Below are 19,735 nucleotides of genomic sequence, written 5' to 3'. Positions count from 1 at the left end.
TTCTTATACAATTTTCTGTCCTTCAAGTTTACGGTGTAACATTACTGATAGTCCTTTAGATTCTTCTATCCGAAATATTGATGACTGCTCTGGAGCTATCAAGTCTGTACCTTGCCGCCTTATCAGAAGTAGCCTGCTGACTTTCAGTTACATTTGACATTGACTGTCTGTTTGAAGACAACTCTTTCCTGTGATTAACTCCTTAACTTCTTCAGCAGGACTGTCATTGTCCTTGTGACATAAGGCAGCCATTTATAAAGCAGATATTAAAACAGTTTTGTTTATTTAGCTTCATCTCCTTCTTTTCCCAGACATGGCTAATAGCTTTTAATTCCTGTATAACAGTTTGTCCTTGTCCCTTAACAGTTTATTTCTGGACAGAGTTATTACTGATTCTTCCAATCCATGAACAATTATTAAACTTCTGAAGTTTACAGTATAACGGGTTGATGTAATGATGGTTAAACAATACCAAACTTGGGTTTAAAATAAGTGTCTTTTGATTTCCAACAAAGGGCTGAGGGCCACCAGAGGTGGGTGGGTGTATGTGTGTATCTCTCTCAGTCTGCATGTATATGTTTTATTGAGGTTTAAGCTTTAGTGGAATTTACTTAGTGGAAGTTATATATCAACTTTATCTCATAGAATGTTTCTGTAAATGTTAGATACACCCACATCATCTGGCTCCTTTTTAAATGTTAACCACAAACCTAACTGCAAAGCAGAAAGCAGAGCTTTCATGATGCACAGATTTGTCTGATCTTTAACAAGTCATTGACCCACTTTCCACAAACTTTAAAAATAAAGAATTCTCTCCCGTTCAACTGGTTTATCCTTTGTTTTCCAAAGTCACACTGGGGAATGAACCCTGGAGGTAGAGGAGTCCTTTAATCTCTGCTAAGCACCAGTACTCTTTGCTGGAGGACTGTTATCATGCTTTTGGATAGTTTGAGGAGGAAACATTAACTTTTTTTTGTTGTGGTTGTCACTCGCTAAGCCAACATTTATTACCTGGCTCTAATTTTTAAGAATAAGCAGTTAAGAGTCAAGCACATTGCGGGTCTGGAATCACATGTAGGTCAGACCCAGTAAGGATGGCAGATAATGAACCAGAGTTGGTTTTTAACAACAGTTAATAGTGGTGATATGGTTATCATTATGCTAGCACTTTTTAATCCAGATTTAAATTCAAATTTCAGTGCATTGAGATTTAAATTTCAGAACATTCGCCCAAAATTCTGGATGACTAGTCCAGTGACATTACCACTATATCACTATTGCCCCTTAAAATATAAGTGTTTTCGTGTATGTCTGTGTATGTGTTTGATCTCAATCCCTCCACAGATTTACAGAGAAAAATGCCTTGAAGTATACAATCTGCTCCTGGTCAAAGTTGCGATGTATTAGAAATACTTTAGATTGCTGGCACTCCTGTTTGTCACTCATGGGCTAATGCTACTTGTTTGTCACACTTTTTACGAGAAAAATGAAATCTAGAGATTTATTTGTAGTGCAGAGAAACGTTCTCATGGGACAAATGATACCACACACAGGCTCTAAGCAGATCTTTCCAGCATTTTAACCCCCAGTACCAATTATAGAATGTGGTATCATGGAATTAACTGGCCAAATCTTTACTTAATATAAAATGAACTTTGCAACCTTAAAAAACAAAAATCCTGGTAACTAGCAGAATAATAAATTGCAAGATGTTGCATGGTTAAAAAATCACACAACACCAGATTATAGTCCAAAAGGTTTATTTGGAAGCACTAGCTTTCGGAGTACTGCTCCTTCATCAAGTGATTTGTTTATTTAGCTTCAACTCCTTCTTTTCCCAGACATGGCTCATAGCTTTTAATTCTTGTATAACAGTTTGTCCCTGTCCCTTAACAGTTTATTTCTGGGAGAAGAAAGTGAGGTCTGCAGATGCTGGAGATCAAAGTTGAAACTTTATTGCTGGAACAGCACAGCAGGTCAGGCAGCATCCAGGGAACAGGAGATTCGACGTTTCGGGCACAGGCCCTTCTTCCTGAAGAAGGGCCTGTGCCCGAAACGTCGAATCTCCTGTTCCCTGGATGCTGCCTGACCTGCTGTGCTGTTCCAGCAATAAAGTTTCAACATCAAAGTTTATTTCTGGGCAGAGTTATTACTGATTCTCCCAATCCATGAACAATTATTAAACTTCTGAAGTTTACAGTATCACAGGTTGATATAATGATGGTTAAACAATATCAAACTTGGGTTTAAAGTAAGTGTCTTTTGATTTCCAAAGAAGGGTTGAGGGTCACCAGAGGTGGGTGGGTGTATGTGCGCATCTCTCTCAGTCTGCATGTATATGTTTCATTGAGATTTAACTTTAGTGGAATTTACTTAGTGGAAGTTGTATATAAACTTTATCTCATAGAATGTTTCTGTAAATATGCACAACCTGATGAAGGAGCAGCGCTCCAAAAGCTAGTGCTTCCAAATAAACCTGTTGGACTATAACCTGGTGTTGTATGATTTTTAACTTTGTCCACCCCAGTCCAACACCAGCGTCTCCAAATCATGTTGCATGATTTTCCTTTTGTATTCTAAGTACTGTCTGTGGCTCTGTGGTAGCTCTCTCACCTCTGAGTAAGAAAGCTTGTGGGCTCAAGTCTTGCTGCAAAGACCGAAGCTGCTTATTTGAACTGATGATTGTGTACTGTACTGAGGGAGAGCTACGCTGACAAAGATTCTCTATCCGTGACCTCAGTTTAAGTCTTAGCAGCTTCCCTGTTCAGTGAATGTAAACAAACCCACGACCCTGTTTTGAAAGGGAATTCTCAACGTTCTGGCCACTATTCATTCCTCAAAATGTCAGATGATTTTACAGCTCAGATTGAGGCCATTTGGCCCATTAAATCTGCACCTTTCAAAAGGTAATCCAGTGATCTGACAGTTTGCCACATTCGCTGTTTGTGGGAGCTATCTGTGCACATATTGATAGCTGTATTTCCTGTATTACCACAGTATCTACACTTTACGTGTACTTTACAAGTTGTTACATGATTTGGGGATATGCTGAGGTAGTGAAAAGTGCTGTGTAAATTCACATCTTTTGGAAAGTGTTGTGGAAGACTTTCTTTGAACAGATTGATTAGAAAATATCAGAGATATTATTACAACCGGTGGGACTTAAACCTAGGTCTCCTGATTTTAAGGTAGGAACACTACCATTTTGACAAAAGAGCCCTACTTCGTCTCACAAGTTGCATTGTAAATATCAACTCCAACAGTGTCAATCCTGTAGGACTGTTAAACCAGTCAGTCATATCTTTTATTGTTTGTGACATTTTATATTAACATTTGGGTTTTTTTAAATTTAACTAAGTTAGTTTGGTTTAGTTCAAAACAAAGACTTAAGTATTTATGACTTGTTTTTCATGATCACTCACAACTCTCCTAAGGCACTTGACAGCTGATGAATTATTTTTGAAGCTTGATAATTAGGGGAGGTGGGATAATTAGGGGAGGTGATGGCTTAGTGGTTTTATTGCTGAACTGTTAATCCAAAGATCCAGATAATGTTCTGAGGACCCAGGTTTGAATCCCATCACAGCAAATAGTGGATTTTGAATTCAATAAAAATCTGGAATTAAGAATCTAATGATCACGAAACCATTGTCGATTGTTCGAAAAACCATCTGGTTCACTAATTTCCTTTAGGGAAGGACACTACAATCCTTACCTGGTCTGGCCTACATGTGACTCCAGACCCACAGCAATGTGGCTGATTCTTAACTGCCCTCGGGGCAATTATGGATGGGCAATAAGTGCTGACCTAGCCAGCAGTGCCCTTGTTGTGTGATTGAATTTTAAAAAGTCACTATGTCGGAAATTCAGTCGAGCAATTTGCACTAAGCTAAATCATGCAAAAAACTATGTAACGTTGCCAGGCAAGTTGCTTTTAGTTCTGCAGTTTGAGGGCACTTGACTTTCCACATGGTAGTTTAGGATATTTCATATCCACTTAGAAGGGTCAAATCACTTGATTTAAGATCTCACCTGAAAGACCATATCTCTGACATTGCAGCACACTCTGTCAACACTGCATGGGCAGCCTCGATTTTGTCTGGAGTTTGGGCTTGAACATGCCTACTTTCAGGAAAGTTTTTGATCTGAACTGTGGGCATTGTTTAACCTAAATTAGCAAAACTTTTTGCCTGAAATCATATCAATTTTGAACTTTCTAAAAATAAAAATGGTGTATAGTTGTAGATGGGATCCTTTGGGATCAATTGACCTGTATGATCCTAAATTTATAAAACCTTTGCCTGAAATCATATCAATTTTGAACTTTCTAAAAAAATCAAACGAGAAAAGGTGTGTAGTTGTAGAGGAGATCAGTTGGGATCAATTGAAGAGGGAGGAGGGTAAGAAAAGTTGCTTAAATTTTGTTTTTTTTCTATGTGTGGTGCAGCGATTCACCAGGGAGAACTTCTATGACTGACTCCAAGAGAGAGAGAATTGGCTGCTTTTAAATCCAAGCAATCCTCATCTGATTGAGAAGCACCAATCAGAGTTGGGAGTGAGTAAGGATCTGCCATTGTGTGTGTGTGTGTGTGTGTGTTATGTTTTGTATTGCCCCTCTGTGTGTGCTGATGTGAACATGCTGGATGAGCCGGTGCAGGGACAGAGCTGAGACTGAGAGATTGGGGGGACAGGGGGCTGAGGGACTGCGCATGGACGGCGCAACTTTCCCGCACGCCTTGTACTCGCCTCAGAGTGCGGGGAAGAAGAGGAGCAGGAGGAGGAGGAACTGCATTGCACCGCCAAAACTGGCTTCAAAATGGTAACAAAAAAATACACCCCTCTCTCCTCTTCACTGTCCATTTTATTCTCCTCATTGATGCTATTGAAAAACAGACAGAGCTTGTATGTAAATGCTGTGAGAGCATGTTTTCTTTTAAATCTGAGAGGGTTTTAGAGAATGCAACCGATGTGTTTTTCTTCTGCAATACTGCGGATTTTCCCAATTTTTTTTTTTGCAGGGTTTGGAAGAGTATTTTTAGCCCCCACCTCCCTCCACTCCAAGGGAGGGAATGAGGGGAAAAAAACTCAATCCTTCACTCCTGGCAAAAAACGAATAACAATGGGACCCAGTTGGTAACAAAGAGTTAAATTCCTTCAGATGGGAAATGCTGAGGGGAGGGAGTGTGGCTGCAGGAATAGGCCAGGCCCGCTTAGCCATTTAAAGCAAGTTTTTTTTTTTCCCCGTGCTCTGGTTTCTGCTATATTTCTATTCAGATGTGGCTGAAGGAAGAGGATACGGGCGGCACCTTGATGTTTCTATTGCTATTTTGTAACAAGTTTTTTTTCTGGTCTCTTGTCTCCATCTCTATTTGGATACATTTTGTACATGGATACATGACCGGGCTGTGGTGAACACCCCCTCTCGCCCTTGCCTTCCCCTCCTGTCTCTTGTGGTTTTGATTCTCTCGTGGGAGTCTGTCATCTCTCTCTCTTTTGTGTTTTGTTCTTTCTGTTTTTTCTCTCTCTCCCTCCCTCTTTCAATGTTTAGCCGAGGCAGCGCCATTTCTCTCTCTGCAAATGCTGAGTGACATCTTAGGACAGAAATAGTTAAAAAGGGAGCATATTCCCCTTTGCATTTGATTTCGAATTAAGAAAATGTTTTGCAAGCTGATTGTTTTCATTTCGTGCTCATGTTATTGAGTCTCTAGTGTGTGTTTTTTGTCAAGATTAACTCTGATATTATTTTGCAAAATTGGAATTGTTAGTGCGTTTAGTTGTTTATATGCAGATGCCTGTTCAGTTTTTTTAAAAGATACTCACTTTTTCACATGCTATCCAGTTTTCGGATTTTCAAGTTCTTAAATGTTGTTTAGCATTACAGATTTGTGTAATTGAATTATTTTGTCTTTTGCTATCCTCGTGACCTGAGCCTCCCTTAGCCCAGAACCAGAAATCAGTGTATGTGGTTTTGGGAGAGAGGGTGGGTGAGTACGTTTGAATGCAGGATTCCAGTAGCAAAGTACGATTATTGAGATATAGTAAAACTTTTTAAGCCTTCACGTAGTTGGAGGAATGATGGCTACTTCCTTAGCTCTCAACCGATATTCTCTGAGATGTAGCACTAATGATGGTTGACTCACTTCAAGCCTTAAGGAGAAAGTGAGGACTGCAGATGCTGGAGATCAGAGCTGAAAATGTGTTGCTGGAAAAGCGCAGCAGGTCAGGCAGCATCCAAGGAACAGGAGAATCGACGTTTCGGGCATAAGTTCCTTGGATGCTGCCTGACCTGCTGCGCTTTTCCAGCAACACATTTTCAGCTCACTTCAAGCCTTAATCAGGCAGTAAAGAATGTGCATTAGTGTAGCACCTTTCAATACCTCCCTAGTAGTGATGTAAATAAAAGCAAAACACTGTGGATGCCAGAAATATAAAACAAACAGAGCATGCTGGCAAAACTCAGTAGGTCTGGCAACGTCTTTAGAGAGAAATAAGAGTTAATGTTTCAACCCCAGTATGACTCCCCTTCAGACCTACTGATCTGTAGTTAACTTCTGTAATGTGAGAAATATGTCAGCCAGTTTGTTTGTGATTGAGTATAGGAGTAGGGAGATCATGCTGCGGCTCTACAGGACATTGGTTAGCCCATTTTTGGAAGACTCTGTTCAGTTCTCATCTCCCTTCTGCAGGAAGGATGTTGTGAAACTTGAAAGGGTTCAATAAAGATTTTCAAGGATGTTGCCGGGATCTGAGAGTTTGAGCAACTGAATAGGCTGAGGTTGTTTTCCCTGGAGTATCAGAGGCTGAGGGGTGCCCTTATAGAGGTTTATAAAACCATGCGGGGCATAGATAGGGTGACTAACCAGGATAGGGGAGTCCACAACTGGAAGGCATAGTTTTAAGGTGATGGGAAGGATTTAAAAGGGACCTAAGGGCGACTGTTTCTCACAGAGGATGGTGCATGTATGGAATGAGCTGCCAGAGGAACTGATGGAAGCTGGTGCAATTGCAGCATTTAAAAGGCATCTGGATGGATATTTGAATAGGAAAGAATTAGAGATTATATGTGACAAATGCTGGTAAATGGGGCTAGGTCAGATTGGGATGTCTGGGTGGTGCAGATAAGTTGGACCAAAGGATCTGTTTCCTCGCTGTATAACTATGACTTGGGAAAAGTGAGTGATACACAGTAAGCTGCAGTTGACACCTTTTTAAGACCATTTCCCTGCAGGTTGCTCAAACTGCAGAAAGACAGTCTGGCACTGCTTCAGCTTGTGATTTGACCTCCTGAATGATATTGCCACTTCGCATATTAATGCGCACCCAAAGGTGCCTTCGGCTGAATGCTGGGGGTTGTGGTATAACAGCTGCATTAGAGACCTCTGGTAGAGAGCGCCTGTAAATGTTTTCCTTGCCCATATCCTGTCAAATGTAGGTGACACTTTGCACACAAAGGGAACCAGTGTGTGCTTGATAAGGGTCACTGGTCCCAACGTGTTAACTCTGATTTCTCCCCACAGATGCTGCCAGACCTACTGAGAATTTGATGATTAGATTAGATTCCCTACAGTATGGAAACAGGCCCTTCGGCCCAATGAGTCCACGCCGAAGAGAAACCCACTCAGACCCATTCCCTTACCCTATATTTGCCCCTGACTGATGCATTTAACACTATGGGCAATTTAGCAGGACCAATTCACCTGACCTGTACATCTTTGGATTGTGGGAAGAAACCCATGCAGGAACTGGGAGAATGTGCAAACTCCACACACAGTTGCCTGAGGCAAGAATTGAACTCAGGTCCTTGGTGCTGTGAGGCAACAGTGCTAACTGCTGAGCCACCGTGCAAGTCTGTTTTTGTTTCAGATTTCCAGCATATGTAAGTTCAGTGTGTGCCTCAGCCTAGCTGGTGCAAATTCATTGTATATTTATTTGTGCTAAGTGTTTTTTTGTGCTGGTGTCCAGTCAAGCAGGAGTGAATCTGTTTGTCATGAGGGTGACTGGTTTAGATGCAATGCCTTACTTTAATGGTCACCCACCTCACACGCAATAATAAAAAAAGGAAAATTGGAGCTGTCCAGCCCCTGTGCTGGAGTTGAATCATACAAATTTTTCTTGGGTGTGCAATTGTACAATGTGAAGCAGAAGTGAGGGCAGCCCCATCTTCCTGCAGTTTGTACAACCTCCGGAGAAATGGTCTTGGAAAGGTGTCAACTGCAGCTTACTGTGTGTCACTGACACTTCCCAAGTAATAGAGTCAAACAGGCAAGTTGGGGATTGTTGTCTGGGATGGTAGTTAGTGTGATAACTTCCTGGATTGGTCAGCTGGGCAGAGCAGTTTAATACAGGAAGTATTAAACTTCCAACCCTAAGGCTCTTGTATCTCAACCATAGCATCAGACTGTTCATCTGAGAAGTACTGTTTTGGACACAAGTTATCCAATTTCCTTAAAATGCCAAATTGACCCAAATTGTGCTACCTTCCTACTTGTCCTGGTGTTTGCTCAAGTTGTCAGGGGCTGCAGTGTGAGTGTTACTACACTAATTATCTGGAGGCCCAGGATAATGTCCAGAACCATAACAATGTGGTTAATTCTGAATTGCCCTCTGAAATGTCCCCAGCAAGCCACTCAGTTCAAGGGGAATTAAGCATGGGCAGCAAGTGTTGCCAATGACTGACACACAACCTCTCTTCCCCACCCCCCCCCCCCCCCCCCACCCAACATCTTGTGATTTAATAGATTTTTTAAAAAAGATCAAATGTAAAAATTAGGCGTAGTGCTTCTCAGCTTCACCAGTCAATTTAATTGTGGCTGACCTGCAGCTGCTCACTTTCCCGCCTATTCCCATACGCCTCGATTCTCCAAAATTGCTCAAAAATCTCACTCTTGTATTTATTCAGTAGTTTGAGCTTTGGCAAAACACATTTTATTTAATTCTTTCATGAAACGTTGGAGTCGCTGGGAAGTTCAATATGTTGTCCATTCCCAATTGCCCGTGAACTGAATAGATTGATCAGCCATTTCTGAGGGCACTTCAGGGTCATTGACATTGCAGCTAAATCTGGGGTAATTTGTAACCACACTGTAAGGATATCAGAGTTCCTCCCCGAAAGACATCAGTGAACTAGATGGGTTTTTTCTGACAATCGGTGATAGTTGGGAGAAAGTGAGGACTGCAGATCCTGGAGATAATCGGTGACAGTTGTCATGGTCACCATTGCCAACACTAGCTTTTAATTCCAGACTTTATTAAGTAGATTTAAATTCCAGCAGCTGTCATGTTTACAGAACATTAGCCAGGGTCGCTGGTTATGAGCCTAGTGACAACCCTCTGGCGTAAAGATTCACACTTGTCTTGAGTGAAAGGATTTCTTCTTATATCCATTCTAACTGGCTGCCCCCTTATCCTGAAACCATAACTCCATGTTTGGACTCTCTGGCCACTGTCAGTAGACTTCCCAAATTTACCCTGTGAAGTCCTAAGCATTTCACGTGTTTCAGTGAGATCACCTTTGCATCTTTCTAAACTACAGAAAATACTGACCCATTCTACTCCATCAGACTGAACTGCAGCCTTTCTTCATAGAATCTCTACAGTGTGGAAACAGACCAATTGGCCCAACCAGTCCACACTGACTCTCTGAGTAACCCAACCAGGCCATTCCCTTACCCTATTGCTTCACATTTACCCTTGATTAATGCACCTAACTCTCACATCCCTGAAAACTGAGGCAATTTAGCATGGCCACTTCACCTAACCCGCACATCTTTGGATTGCGAGAGCACTCGGAGGAAACCCACGCAGATACAGAAAGAATGTGCAAACTCCACAAAGAGTCGCCCAAGGTGAGAATCGAACCCAGGTCCCTGACGCTGTGAGGCAGTGGTGTTAACCACTGAGCCTGGATGCTAACCATCATAAACATTGCCATTAAAGCACCCTTTAATCTTCTGTGCTTAAGGAAATGCAAGCCTGGCCAATATAACCAAGCCTCAGAATTTGACCGTTTAGTTTCAAATCAATTTTAATGAATGGAGGCACCGAAAGAGTCTCGAATGAAGAGATTAAGGAGACACTTTGGGGATGAGCAATGTGACTTTCCAGATTTATATTGATGATCCTCTGTTTTCTGTTAAGTGAGACTGGTTTTGATAGTGTGTTTTTATGATGTTTGATGCAGGGTAGGTTAATGCATATTTGATTGTGTCAGCTGTAATAATAGGGAGAAGTAGAAAATTCTGCAGTTTCTCTGGGTGAGTAAAGGAACAGAATAGTTTGGTCCTATCATTTTTACATCACTTTTGACACATTTCAATATCGCCCAGAGGTTCAGAATCGTTCTAGTCTCCTCCGGCTCCTGATCTCTGTGATCTGGTACAGCCCCAATGTTCCTTCACCCTCACCATCTCAAGCTCCACTTTGGCCCACTCGAGCTTTCTATAACCTCCTCTGACCACCATCCATCTGTGTAACCTCCTCCGTTCTGACAAGCCTTCCTAACTCTGTCAACTATCCTGCTCATGACTATTCTTTCAGATCTCAACTCCACTTCCTTGCCTAATCAGGGCATCTGGAGTGTTGCTGAATTTCATAAGTGCATCATTAGTGGCTGCCTGTGGCATCCTCCTTGGATGCTACATTCCTTCCTTACACCTCTTTGTTTCCTCTGTCTCTCTGACTCCTTCACTGTCTCTCTATCTCGCTCTCTCACTCTTCTTCTCTACATTTCCCCCCCCCCACTCCACCACTACTTGGTCTATTTCTCTTGCGTTCTCTCTCTCCTACTCACTCCCTCCCACTTCCCCCTCCCTAAGCTTGCTCAGTCTGTCCCTAGGTGCGTGAGGATTGGGAGTGAAGGGGTTGAGTGTAGATTTTATCCCATTTTGTGTTAAACTTAATTCTATCTGGAGTGGCACTTGTGGTGAAATTGCAGGTGAGTTGCTGCCTGTTGTGTGCATTTGGAGTTGTATAGAGGTAAAGGAAAATGGACAAATCTCTTAATGGTTCAGTCCTGGTTAAATGAAGTGGTGTTCGGGCTGTTAGGAGGATCTTGTTGGTGCATACTTGGAGGCAAACCATTAAACGATGAAACTGACACTTCAGTGCCTTTTTTTTATTACACATGGCTCACTGTCTGATTTTAGTCAGTTCGCCATTGCTTCTGCAATCACTATGTTTAACTAGTATGGGTGGGTGGGGAACAAATTGAAATTTTTAGATGCAGCAGGAGGCCACTCAGCCCTTTGAGTCCTGCTCCACCAATCCACATCACAGCTGATCGTCCATCTGGTGGCCACCACAATTTTTTCTGAGTGCCTTTGTTATTGTTGGTTCCTAGAAATCTATTGGGTTATGTCCTGCGAGTACTTAATGACTGAGGTGACACTGAAGTCTGGAACAGAATTCCAAAGATTTGCTATCCTCTGAAGAAACTCCTCAGAGGAACTATCAACTCTGTTCATGAATGGGAATACAGTCAGTGTTACAATTCCATCCAGTAGCCCTCTTAAAGAATGTGGGATATGTGTGAATGATCTGCACATCTTATTAAGACAGGGTTAGTCCTGCTTTGACATCTCCTGTGCTTCTCTAATACTTATTATCTTCTCTGGGCAGTCAGGGATGAAGTGTCACTGGACTAGTAATCCAGAATCCCAGGCTAATGTTCTGGGGATGTGGAGTCAAATCCCACAATAGCAGTGGTGAAATTTGAATTCAGTACAAAAAAATCTGTAACTAAATAGTGACCCATGTAGCCACTGCCATTTACCATAGAAACTCATCTAGTTCACTAATGTCCTTAGTGAACCCCTAACCCATTAACCCCTCCCAACTTTGTATAACTCAATCAGGTGTCTGCCCCCGCCCCCGCCCCCGCCCCCGCCCCCGCCCCCACCTTCTGTGATCTGAGGAAAACAACCTAAGCTTATCATATCTCTTCACAGTTGAATTGGTCCAGCCCAGGCAACATCCTGGTGAATCTCCTCTGCTCTCTCTCCAGAGCAGTGTAGGAGAAGAAGGAAGCTGTTTCGCTCGTCAAACCTTTTAGACCTCCAAAGCCTGTAGCTCCCATATTTTATTATTCTGTAAAACTACTGATGGATCCTGCACCAATTGCCATTCTGTAGCAGAGAGCATCAAACATCTTCCACTGTTTGTGTTGAAGTGTTTTCTAACTTCAGCCTCTGGAAGGGAGCATTGCAAATCAAAACTCCGACAGCCGTTCTAACCAGTGGAGAAGTTACTCAGGAATTCTTTATTGGATTTATTAGTTACTGTTACATTTGTTATCTGGTATCAAACTCCTGTGCACCTGGAAACCTCTATCTAACCTTTTCATGATTTTAAATAGCATTTTTGGACTAACCCCTGCCCCCCCAACATTCTTTTCTTTCCTGAGGTAACCAATGTCAGCCTTTCTGGATTTTTGAAGCAGTTGTAAACTTGTTAGCATTTTGCATTCATTTTCTGCTATTCTAGATCCTACAATATTTCACATTGACACAAATTCATTTATCTGCAGACCTCACTTTCTCCACAAATTCATCTAGTCTAACTTACTCCTTCTCCTAATTTGTAGGTTTGTCATCCATACTGTTTAATGTGTTGTTGTCTTGTGTACTAAGATACAGTGAAAAATGTTGTTTTGCGTGCTTCACAGGCAGGTCATATCATACAAAGTGCATCAGGGTAGCAGAACAGAATGCAGATTACAATGTTACACTGCAGGGAAGGTGCAGAGAGAGAAATCAGAATTAATATTTTAAAAGGTCCATTCAGAAGTCTGATTACAGCTGTTCTTGAATCTTTGTGTATTCAAACTTTTATATCTTCTGCCCGATGGAAGAGTGTGGAAGTGAGTATAACTGGGGTGGGAGGGATCTTGGCTGCTTTCCTGAAGTAGCGGAAAGTATAGACTGCATCAATAGATGAGAGATTGGTTTGTGTGATGGACTGGGCTGTGTTCTCCACTCTGGAGCTTTTTGCAGTTTTGAACAGAGCAGTTGCCATACTGTGTTCTGATGCATCCAGACCGGATGTTTTCTGTGGTGCGTCTATAAAGTTCTGTTGGACATGCCAAATTTCCTTAGCCTTCTAAGGAAGTAGAGACATTATTGCGTTTTCTTGGCTGTCACACTGACATGAATGGCCGAGAATAGATTGATGATCATTACTCCCAGGGACTTGATGGTCTCAACCATCTCAACCTCAGAACCATTGATGCACACAGGAGCGTGCCCTCCACTCCGCTTCCTGAAGTCAGCTCCTTCATTTTGCTGACGTTGGTGGAGAGATTGTTGTCTTTACACCATGCCGCTGAGCACTCTGCCTCTTTCCTGTATTCTGTCTTATTGTTGCTTGAGATCTGACCTACAATGGTGGTTTGTCAACAAACCTGTAAATGGAGTTGGGGTGGAAATGGGTCACACAGTCGTGAGTGTATAAGGAGTATAGCAAGGGGCTGAGTTGAGGATTACAATGGAGGAGGTGTTGTTGCCTATCCTTACTGATTTGCGACCAGTGGGTCAGGAGCTTTACCTTGTATATCCCAAAGTTCGTCTCTCACTGTCATCTTCAACATTTTCCTTTTCACATTAAGTTGGACTCCCTGTAATTTATCTCCTCAACAGTTCGTTTCTATTTTTATTTATTGTGGTCATTTAAACTATGAATTGTTTTAAACCAAAACAAGTACTCAGTCCTGGTCTATCATGCTTATTTGGGCATTTTGGGGAGGGAGCGTTCTGACTGAAATCAGGATGTACTGTTAATAGTGGAAGCCAAGGAAGAACATGTTGACCTCGTAATCAGCATAATGGAACTTTTTCTGCATTACAGTGGAAATTTTCTAACCTTAACTTTAGCCTTTTCTAGTTTGTTGTCACCTATTTGCAATAACTAAGATCTAGAAGCTTCTCTGGTGGAGTAATGGGCAGTGGGACTGAAAGCCCCTGGTTTGTTTCATTACCTCCATTTAGCTCCTCTTTGTTATTCTCAGTCCATGGCTGTCCCAGTCCCTTGCTGTTCCTGAGAGGGTGGAGGTGACTCACCTCCATGAATATAACAGAGTGGCTTGCTGGGCCATTTCGCAGCGCTGTTAATGAGTCAAATGTGTTGAAAACAAAAACTCATAATTTTATATCACTCTTTTTACAACCAGTGGATCTCTCCAGGTGCTTTACCACCAGTGAAGTATTTTTGTTCACTTGCAACCGCTGATGGAACTGCAGCTGCAATACTCCTGTAACATGCTCCCCACAAACAGTAGTGTAATAACCACTAGAGGATCATTTTTTCTGAGATGTTGGTTGAAGGCATTTTAATCCATAAGGGTCATGGGGAAAAGGTAGGGATGCGGGGTTGAGGGAGGCAATGGCCTATGAGAATTGTTGCTAGACTGTTCATCCAGACACCCAGGTGATGTTCTGGTGAACTGGGTTCACAATCCCACCGTGGCAGGTGGTGGAATTTGAATTCAGTAAAAATCTGGAAATAAGACTCTACTGATGACCATGAATTGGTAGTTGGGGGGAAAAAAACCATCTGTTTACGGGTGGCACGGTGGCTCAGTGTTTAGCAATGCTGCCTGACAGCGCCAGGGACCCGAATTCAATTCCCACTTGGGGTGATGTCTGTGTGGAGTTTGCACGTTCTCCCCGTATCTGCGTGGGTTTGCTCCGGTTTCCTCCCACAGTCCAAAGATGAGCGGGTTAGGTTAATTGGCCATGCTGAATTGCTCATAGTGTTCAGTGCATTAGTCAGGGTAAATATAGGGTAGGGGAATGGGTCTGAGTGGGCTACTCTTAAGAGAGGGTTGGTGTGGGCTTGTTGGGCCGAAGGGCCTGTTTTCCATACTGTAGGGGATCTAATCTAATTATCAGATCAGCCATGATCACATTGAATGACAGAGCAATGTTGATGGGCTGACTGGCCGCCTTCTGTTCCTATGTCTTGTGGGGTGCATGTTGGACCAGACCATAGGGCAAAGCTTGATTGCTCCTCTTCAAGTTAGTGCATGGGATCTTTTTAAGTCCACCCAACACTGCGGAGGAGACCACCATTCATCGTCACAAATGAGAAATGGCCCTTTGGAGTGTGTGTGTGTGTGTGCGTGTGTGTGTGCTCCGGCCGCTGGGCACCGGGGCCAGGGGTATGTCTCCCGGCCCCCTGTCCCCTCCCTCTACGTTCCTGATGAAGGGCTTATACCAGAAATGCTGATTCTCCTGCTTCTTGGTTGCTGCCTGACCTGCCTTGCTTTTCCAGTGCCACACCTTTGGACTCTGACTCTCCAGCATCTGTAGTCCGCACGTTTTCCCACCCTCTCCTAACCCCAACCCCCTCCTTCCCCCACCCCAAACAAAGCTCTGAGGTCCTTCCTCCCAAGGTCAAAGAGCTCGTTGGCACTCCGACTATGGTTATACACTGCAGCCTCAACACTGGACTGTAGTTTGTGCAGCTTGCCAATAGTTGTAAGTGGGTAGCACTTCACCTCCTGAGTCAATTGATGGCAAGTTTATGTGCCATTCGTTAGAATGGAGAGCAAAATCTAAGCTGATATTTTGCCGTTTCTCAACGCCGCACCGTCAGAGGTATAGTCCCAGTCTACTCCATCTCTCCTCACAAGCTAACTCTCTCAATGCTGCAATCAACCTCGTGAACCTCCTCTGCACCCCCTCAAGTGCTAGTACACCCTTTCACAAGTATTTAAATAGAATTGTGCTCTCATGCTCGCTCTTTCATTCTCTATTGCTGTGGCACTATTCTCCCCCACCCTACCTCTCGTTTACTCTCTTTCTCTTTCCTCTCCACTTTTTGAATCATGTTTTGACTTGGTTCCCAGAGGCTGTTGTAAAGAGGCAGACTAACCTCCCCACGCGACACATCAGTCAGCGCAAATCAATGTGACGTCTGGGCACGGAGAATGGGTTGCTGGCCTTTTAACTGAATAGCTTTGGCTGTTCAAGATGCAGTTGTTTAGTCTTGATCACATCTGAACCTGCCGCAGACGGTGGTCCGTATTGGCGGTTCCCCTTGGATGTGCAGAACCCGGATAAAATGGTCTGCTTGATGTACATCTGTGCTGTGCTCTGAGAAGAGGAGCTGGGGTCGCAGAATCAGCTGGCCTGTGTTTGAAAGTCCCTTGTTTTGGCATGAAGCCTGTGTGAGGATGGAATGTTACTGACTCGAGGCCAGTCTGGAACCTGCACCTAGTGTGAATACTGCCTGGAACTTTTCTCTACGTGGCGTTACCCCTTCTGTGTGTCTGTGTGTGTGTGTCTGTGTGTCTGTGTGTGTCTGTGTGTGTCTGTGTGTGTCTGTGTGTGTCTGTGTGTGTCTGTGTGTGTCTGTGTGTGTCTGTGTGTGTCTGTGTGTGTCTGTGTGTGTGTGTGTGTGTGTGTGTGTGTGTGTGTGTGTGTGTGTCTGTGTCTCTCTCCTCTCTCGCCTCTCTTGCCTCTTACTCTCGCATGCTCGAATTCATTGGCCCTCAGAAGCTTGTAGTAGTGGAGGATGCCATTCAGCCCCGCATGTCTATGTAGGCTCGTTCAAAGAATACAAGAAGGAGGAGCAGGCTATTGGATCCATCAAGTCTGCTTCTTCAGCATTGCATTTACTGTACTCCCTTGTCTCGGGAATGTGGTACAATAGGTTTTTTATTCATTCTCAGGATGAGGCCATCACTGGTTAGGATAAGCATTTATTACCCATCCCTAATTGCCCAGAGGTTAGTTAAGAGTCAGCCATATTGCTGTGGGTCTGGAGTCACATGTAGACCAGACCAGATAAAGATGGCAGCTTCCTTCCATAAAGGACATTAGTGAATCAGATGGGTTTTTTCAACAATCGACAATGGGTTCATAGCCATCAGTCGGCTCTTGATTTCAGATTGTTTTTAATGAATTCAGTTTCTACTGTCTGCTGTGGCTGGATTCGAACCTGGATCCCCAGCACATTACCTGGGTCTCTGGATTAACAGGAGAAAGTGAGGTCTGCAGATGCTGGAGATCAGAGCTGAAAATGTGTTGCTGGAAAAGCGCAGCAGGTCAGGCAGCATCCAGGGAACAGGAGAATCGACGTTTCGGGCATAAGCCCTTCTTCAGGAATCTCTGGATTAACAGTCAGCAACAATACCACTGCGCCATCACTTCCTTTACCTTTACTTCTGGAGCAGGTGGGAATTGAACCCTACCTCCGAGCCAGGAGGCCTGAGTTCAATTCCCACCTACACCAGAAGAATGTTATCACATCTCTGAATAGATTGATTAGAAAATATTTATCCTTCAGTCTACACCTACAGCCCTCAACTGCCTTGTTGATTAAAATTCTATCTACCTCAGCCTTGAATATAACTTAGTGTCTGGGGACACATGGTGATGTGGCAGGTTGGGGGGGATTTCCAAAGACTGATGAGATTCCGAGATAAGAGATTCATTCCCATTTCCATCTTTGGGATGCTCCTTCGTAGAGCAGTCGTGCCTAATCCAACTCTAGGTTTTTGCCCTTCATTCTATCTTTTACGCTATCTTTTGTCCTTCACCCTGTCCTCATTCAGTTCCACCATGCGCTTCTTGTGCTTCAGATGTATCAGTTGCAAAACGTTTTTGGGATAATAAAATACTCTTCAGCCAGACTGTTTTTGAGCTAAATATTTGATGTCCATGGAATTTTACATCAGGCTATTCAGTCCGTCTAGTCTGTACTGGTGTTCTTGCTTCATGAGCCTACCCTTCAGACAATGGCAGCATATTCTACTGTTCCTTTTTTCCTTCATGGTCTTCTCCAACAGTCCCTCGAGTATACCTGTGCTTTCATTTTTCTTTTGGTTTTACATGGGTCGTTGGTGTCACTGGTAAGGTCAGCATTTCATAGAATCCCAACTGTGTGGAAGCAGGCCATTCAGTCCATCAAGTCCACACCGACCTTCTGAAGAGCATCCCAACCAGACCCATTCTCCCTCCCACCCTCCCACCCTCCCACCCTCTCACCCATCCACCCAATCCCTGTAACCCCCTGCATTTCCCATGGCCAGTCCACCTAACCTGTACATCTTTGGGCTGTGGGAGGAAACTGGTGCACCTGGAGTTAAACCCACACAGACACGGGGAGAATTTGCAAACTCCACACAGTCAGCTAAGGCTGGAATCAAACCCGGGTCCCTAGCACGAAGCACTGAGCCACTATGACACTAGGCTGTTGCCCATCCCAAGTTGATTGCCTTGCAGGGCCATTTCAGAGGCTCATTAAGAATCACATGGTGGCAAACCCAGATAGTGACAGCAAATCTAACTTCCTAAAAGGACATTTTTTGTACAATAGTTTCTGATAGTTGTCATGGTCACCATTCCATATCCCAGCATTATTAATGGAGTTCAAATTCTACCAGCTGCTACCGATGAACTCGGGGCATTAGCCTAGGTCTCTGGGTTACTAGTCCAGTGATATCACCATTATGCCTCTGCCTCCCCTAGTATGGATAGTCCTCATTAGTGGGGCTTGCTAAAGAGGTGGCAGGCATTGTGAAGGCTATGCCAATGGAATGATTGTGCCCCGGCGGGGGTAGGGGTTGAAGTGATCTTTCCATTGGTGTGCAATGTGGTATTTGCCATGGTTCAGAAAGGAAGGAGGCCATTTGGCCTGTTGTTCTTGTGCTAGCTCTTTAGAAAGGGCTACCCAATTAATTCAAATCTTCCCCACCCTCACCCCTGCTAGCTGTGCACGTGTTTATGTTTTAAGACTATATATCGAATTTGAAAGTCGCTGTTGAATCTTTGTACTGCCATCTCGGGCAGCACTATGCTGAGAAAAATAAATAGCTCCCTCACCCACTCCCAATGCCTTTGTTGACTATCCTAAAATGAATGGTATTGTTTCAGAATTTGCCAGACAAAGTTTTATTTGGGTGGGAATAACAGACTGTTTTGACGGCTGGAAAATCCAGACAGTAGAGGTCTGGTTGTGAGTGCATTGGCAGTAAATTCTTTGCCCATATCTGGGCATCACACACTGAGTCAGCATTCTCTCTTCATGCTGTCAGCACAGAGCCTGAACTCACGTGCTTCCAGACCAGTCCAGGATTGTCAGTGGCTTGCGTGCTGTGGTGAAACGGTTAAAAATTATGTCCCAATACATGTGTGAATCTAACCGGAATGGAGGTGTTGCTTAGTCCCGTGTGCAAATTGAACGGAACAAAATGGAACTGAGCTAAATTGAATTGAAATGGACGGAACTGAATTGAACACAATTGAATTGAACTGAACAGACCTTAACTGAGCTGAATTGAATGGAATGTGTTTTTTAGCCTTGCTCTGCTGTTCACATGAATGTTTATATCTGGAAAAGAGTATATCAGCTGGAAAAGTCTCCAGTTCGGCGAGTCTGCTCCGGGGTTACGTTTAACCGCCGAGCGTGGGTTGTTGGCAACCGCTCTACGAGAACTGACGGCTCCCAGTTCCGGTAACATGTAGAGTGAGTATAAGCCAGACCCGGGAGTCTGCTCCGGGGTTACGTTTAACCGCCGAGCGTGGGTTGTTGGCAACCGCTCTACGAGAACTGACGGCTCCCAGTTCCGGTAACATGTAGAGTGAGTATAAGCCAGACCCGTTGTAAGTATGAGACCTGGTTGTGGCGACGCTGCGGGGAATAAAATGCTCATATTCTAGCAGACTCGCCTCTTGGTCGTTTGTTCTGTGTCAGACTACTCTCCTATGAACCTGACCTTGAGAATTTTTTAAAACAC

The 19,735-nt window shown here is 43.6% G+C and overlaps 1 protein-coding gene across 2 annotated transcripts in view; it reads left to right on the top strand.

The window, feature by feature from the left end:
- zbtb47b (zinc finger and BTB domain containing 47b) overlaps positions 1–19,735 on the top strand; it is a 284,308-nt gene that overhangs the window by 25,294 nt on the left and 239,279 nt on the right. The window contains exon 1 of one of the 2 annotated variants that reach the window (XM_043690832.2): positions 4,670–4,819. The exons of the other annotated variant lie outside the window; for it this stretch is intronic. Coding sequence (XP_043546767.1) covers positions 4,817–4,819 — 3 coding nt within the window. The 5' untranslated portion in view covers positions 4,670–4,816. Of the gene's footprint in view, positions 1–4,669; positions 4,820–19,735 lie in introns of those variants that run through there. 2 annotated transcript variants of the gene reach the window in all.

Source organism: Chiloscyllium plagiosum, unplaced genomic scaffold, assembly GCF_037043375.1.
Source record: "Chiloscyllium plagiosum isolate Xiang-an unplaced genomic scaffold, Cpla_swu_hap1 HiC_scaffold_5, whole genome shotgun sequence".
In the NCBI taxonomy this organism is placed as follows: domain Eukaryota; kingdom Metazoa; phylum Chordata; class Chondrichthyes; order Orectolobiformes; family Hemiscylliidae; genus Chiloscyllium; species Chiloscyllium plagiosum.
Note: the sequence above shows the minus strand (reverse complement) of the source record. Positions and strands in the feature narration are given on the sequence as shown.